Raw genomic sequence first — 5,183 nt, forward strand, 5'->3', positions numbered from 1 at the left:
AAGTTGAATCAAATATCTATTATTTCTAACAATCAGTACCTAAACACCTAAGACCTGAGAGCGAACGTGCATCACTTCACTGCCATCAAATACATTCTGTTGATATAAGTCTAATTCATTGATAAAACAATGAAATTGTATTGCCTTAGTTAGTGCAAGATTTAAACTTGGTAATGTCCTAAGCACTAGCGTAGTGGAGTGGATGGAGGCAGTCTGTCCCAGGCAGCACTTTTAAAGGGGTACCACTTTTGGGTCTGCTGTAGGCAATATGTGTTTTTTGTGAGGTCTGGGTGGGGTGGGGGAAAATGGAAGGGCACACAGTCTAGTCACGCTAGTGGTCCTTTGCTATGTAAAGCATGGAAGACCCTTCTTAGAAATTTACACTGACGTCATCATCATTATTTAAGGTCCACTTTTCCTTGATTGCATGGATCAGACAGAAGTGAGTCATGCATTGGAACTGAACCCAAGACCATGTGGTTGGAAAGCAACCATTGTAACCACACTGCCATTCCTGCACCTCGAACATCTCATAAAAATTGAAAACATATCTTCTAATTATTATGAAACCCCTGTTGTTAATAGGGTCCTAAGTGTAAACTTGTTTAATTTATGCTTAAATCCAACATTAGCCATGCTAGAAATGATGTGAGATTTTCAAGTATGAATTGTAGTTTTGAAATGGAAATTATTCTCACATTTTCTGTCTTTCCTTTGCTGTAATTCTCTCTCTGTCTGTCTTTCATTTCTTTTCATATCATTTTTTCTTTGCTTGTCTGTCTTTTTCTTTGTCTCTTTCTCTCATTGTTTCTCTGAATCTCTTTTTCTTTTTTCCTTTCATTCTTCTCTTCTTTCTGTTTTTTTCCCTCTTATTCTTTCTTTCATTCTGCTATTCTCTCTTACCTTCTTTCCCCTCTCTTCCACTTCTCCCTCTCTCCCTCTCCCTCTCTCTCTCTCTTTCTCTCTCTCTCTCTCTCTCACACACACACTCACACACACACACACACACACACACACACTCTTGTAACACAGCATTGATTCTAATGCTGGATAACTTTATCTGGAGATGCAAGTGAGTGAAGCAGTAACAAAAAACTTGTTACTGCTCCATTGAGGTCCATTTCCCATTCAGTGTATATGTATGCAAGAGTAGATATTAAATTAATGTGTAAAAAAAAAAATGTCATTTTGTATATTTTTATTATTTTCTGGCCTGTTCTATCTTTCTAGTGCCCGTCAAAAGATTGATGAAGATCTGGCTGAACTGGAAAAGCAGATACAGTTACAATCTGGAGTAATTCCACTGATAGAAGAAGTAGAAAGACCTGCTCAAGCCTACATGATGGCTCCAATAGTAATAGATTTTATCACAATTCTACACATCAACTTTTGTACATACCTACATATCCACATGTTTTGTTGTTATTTCTATTTTCACATGTATATTTGATTACAAATATTTGCATTCAAAACAACAATACTGTGTTCTCTATCTGTTTTTTTTATGTTACTACTAGTCATTGAGCTTCAATTGGTGATACTCTGAAGTTTCAGAACTCCATAGTGTTTCCAAGTAGTTAATGTGGGTTGATGAATTGTCAGTTCTTCCAACTGGCAATAATTTGCTGACTGGATTGGTTGACCCTAGACTGACCATTGGCTGAAGAGGCTCTTCCAAACAGACTATGTTGTGTAGGTTCACCAAATGAAGATCAATACACTCAACTTCACATTCTTCATGTTGCTTCCCTTAGCTTTGCCATGACCCTGGCTTGAGAATTTTTCATCATGAAGGTTAACTCCTCTATATACACAATATTGGAGAACTGTTAAAAAATCAAACCTGATGCTTTGCAGTATCTATTCCAGCTGTTTGTGTTCTCTGTTTTTTAGGATAGACTTAATCTGTCAATTAGTTTAACACCACCATCTGCTCCTTGGGTACCTTTAGCAGGGATCGTTCTGTTGCATGCATTCAGTACAGTGGTGGATGGTGGTTGTAAAAACTTGGCAAACGAAGGTTTGTCACTCATTAGCAGCTGCACTCTCCCTTGTATGTAAGCAGTTCATTAACAAGATGTTCATGTTCCTGTTCAGATCTTAAGTATTTTCTGACTCTTAAGAGGAAGCTTAGATTTTGGAATCTGGTTTGTGATGTGGTAGTCATTTGGCCATCATGAAAGGTAATCAGAGATTGTAAAGCTTAACATCTGAAATATGTTTGAGAGTTTTAAATGTCTGTTATGCTCACAAGGACATGGCTCGAAATGCTACATTCTGCATTTTTCATGGTAACTGAATTTAGCAAATTCCTATCATATATTACTTTTAAGGAAACAAAACAAATATCAAAATTATTGATCAAGCATAAAAATTGTTATATTTCAGGATGATTCTTTTTCTTTTTCTTTTCCAAATAAACACATGCACTATTTGTTTGTTCTTCACTTGTTTATTATTGTTCTTATTTTATTTTATGTCCATTGTCCGGAAATCTTTCGTCACGCATCTGTGACATCTTCAGCATCTCTTCCATCCACATGTTTCCTCCTGTTCTGTTTAGTCCATTCTGTCTCTCTTTGTTTTTAATAGGATGTCCTTGAATTTGTGGACCATGGCTGTAATACATTCCTCAGTAACATCTGTCTTGTGATAGCATCTTACAATGACATGTTTTTAAACAGACTTCAAGAAGAGTAAGTTGCATTGTCATCATCATTTTTTTTTTTACCAATTTTTTCATCTCAATCATGTTTAGCACATCACCTTTGACCCCCATTCCTTTCCATATTTTCCTCTTCTATGTACATTGACCGGTAGCAAAATGGCTCTTTTCAAAGCAAAATGGCACTTTTCAACCAGTACTCATTGCCCAATAACACATCACTTGTTCATAAAGACATAGTTGTCTTTGTATATAAAAAAAAGTACTTGCAAACTCTTTGCAAGTGAAATGTAAATGTTAAAAGTAAAAAAGTGTGAAATAAACTTGTAATAAATTAGAATATTTTTCTAGCAAGAGAAAATATTCAGACAAGATTATTTCATGGGAATAGATACTGGATATTATGTGAATCATTTCAATATGAATGTTAGAGTTTTGCCTCATCTACAGCTACTACAACAAGCTATACTGCTCTGAACTAGCTTCTGCTTAATGCCCTACCTCAGGCTCACCTAACATAACTGCATCTTTTCTTGTATCCCAGATTTTATGCTAAACACTTCTCTCAATTTGGTTTCTTCAGAACTCCAATTTCCAATTATTTTGTACAAATGCAGAAATACAGATGCTCTAATTTGGGATGAGCTTCAAAGATTTTGGTCACAGCTTTTCCTTCTTTGACTAACATACTAAAAAACTATACTAATTAGACCAGTCATGGGCGAACTGTGGCCCACTGACTTTCTAAATGAAAAATTACCTTGAATTTATTTTTAGTAGTGTGGCCCACCTGATGATAAATCATCTCTCATGCAGCCAACTTTTCTTAAAAAATTGCCAATGCCTGAGTTAGACTAAGGAATGAGAACCCATTCAGTTTATTTAAAGGCATCATTATTTAATGTTCGTTTTCCATGCTTGTAAGGTCAGGAGCAGCACCAGGCTCCATTGTCTATTCTGACATGGTTTCTACAGCTGGATGCCTTTCTAACGCCTACCTCTTTACGGAGTGTCCAGGGTGTTTCTATGTAGCATCAGCACCTATGCTTTTAACATGGCACCAACACCAGTGCTTCTATGTGGCACCACCTCTGGTATCAATTCTGCTGTTTTAGATGAGTCTTCTTGAGTATAATACTAAAAACAATCACCAATTTTACACTTTGGTTTTGTGGACAGCTTTGTGTGTTTGAGCTTGGCATGATTTTATTTTTTAAAAAGCATATAATTTTGTTTTTCACCTATTTTCACTCGTGTTCATGTTATAAGCTATATGTAATATTGTGAAAAGATGTGTAATGTGTACAATCTAAAAACTATTAAATGGTAATCCCATGAGATCAGTTATGCAAATTAGTCTTAAGAGAAACTTAAAGTCTAATATTATATTTCCAAATTTCAGTGAGAATTTAGATGCAATAGCATTGAAAAAGTTGGTGAATTTTGTAAACTCTCTCATGGAAAGGTACTTTGACTGTGTACACAAGAGAGTACTTTTAGAGGTGAGTTCATTTTAATATATAATCAGATTTCTCTGTTGTTTTTTCTCTGATGTGATTCACCAAAGATAATGTTTGTTTAAGAGTTTCAGATAAGAAATTTATCTTGATTTTGTTTCTCCATACTGGCATATGTTAGACAAATCTGCAATATATCATTTAACAATGTGCATTTTGACCATAGTTTAACTTATCTATAGTAGAATATATTTTCCCAGTGACTTTTAGTAGGACTGAACCTGAAATCATGTGGTTGGGAAATGATCTCCTTAACCACACAGCCATGCTTAAGATCAGATGTCGTAATGCGAGTCTGATGAAGTGTCACCCCAGTGTAATCAACTGTAGATATTATGTAACTTTCCACATTGAATCATTTATGTGCATTGGTGTTAGGAACAGTATGATATCAAATCAATTGTAACTAAGAGGCTTTTCCAAACAGACTATGTTGTGTAGTTTCACCAAATGAAGATCAATACACTCAACTTCACATTCTTCATGCTGCTTCCCATGACTTCGCTGTGACCCTGGCTTGAGAATTTTTCATCATGGAGGTTAACTCCTCTATATACACAATATTGGATGACAGTTGATACACTAAATTTATTCTTCATCTTCTTACTTGTGCATATGATGATGATAAGCATTACTTATACACGTTTTGTCCCATTGTTGTCTCATAACTGTAAGGCCTTTATTTGTATGTGTATATTTTATATGTACCAACTACCTGTGTCATTTTCCATTATGTCTCCTCTTCTGTCATTATTCATCATTTGTTTATTTTTGTCACTATCCTCTATGTTCGCTCATTTATTCCCCAACTGCTCTTTGCTGCTGATGCCACCAAAATGTACAATCTTGTCATTAAAGGCACAAAATTATTATGATTTTTGGATGATAACTGATGAGGGAAGGGCATGTCCACATCTTCTGTACAATTTTTCCATAGGTTCCTTTGTCATCCTGCTGTGTAGTTTTTTAATCTCTTTCTCTTTCTTTATATATATATATAT

At 35.2% G+C, this 5,183-nt stretch overlaps 1 protein-coding gene across 1 annotated transcript in view; it reads left to right on the plus strand.

The window, feature by feature from the left end:
* LOC106875028 (vacuolar protein sorting-associated protein 51 homolog) overlaps positions 1-5,183 on the plus strand; it is a 41,095-nt gene that overhangs the window by 13,283 nt on the left and 22,629 nt on the right. The window contains exons 6-8 of the mRNA XM_052973025.1: positions 1,206-1,354; positions 2,593-2,696; positions 4,068-4,167. Coding sequence (XP_052828985.1) covers positions 1,206-1,354; positions 2,593-2,696; positions 4,068-4,167 — 353 coding nt within the window. The remainder of the gene's footprint in view (positions 1-1,205; positions 1,355-2,592; positions 2,697-4,067; positions 4,168-5,183) is intronic.

Source organism: Octopus bimaculoides, chromosome 14 (assembly GCF_001194135.2).
Source record: "Octopus bimaculoides isolate UCB-OBI-ISO-001 chromosome 14, ASM119413v2, whole genome shotgun sequence".
Taxonomy (NCBI): domain Eukaryota; kingdom Metazoa; phylum Mollusca; class Cephalopoda; order Octopoda; family Octopodidae; genus Octopus; species Octopus bimaculoides.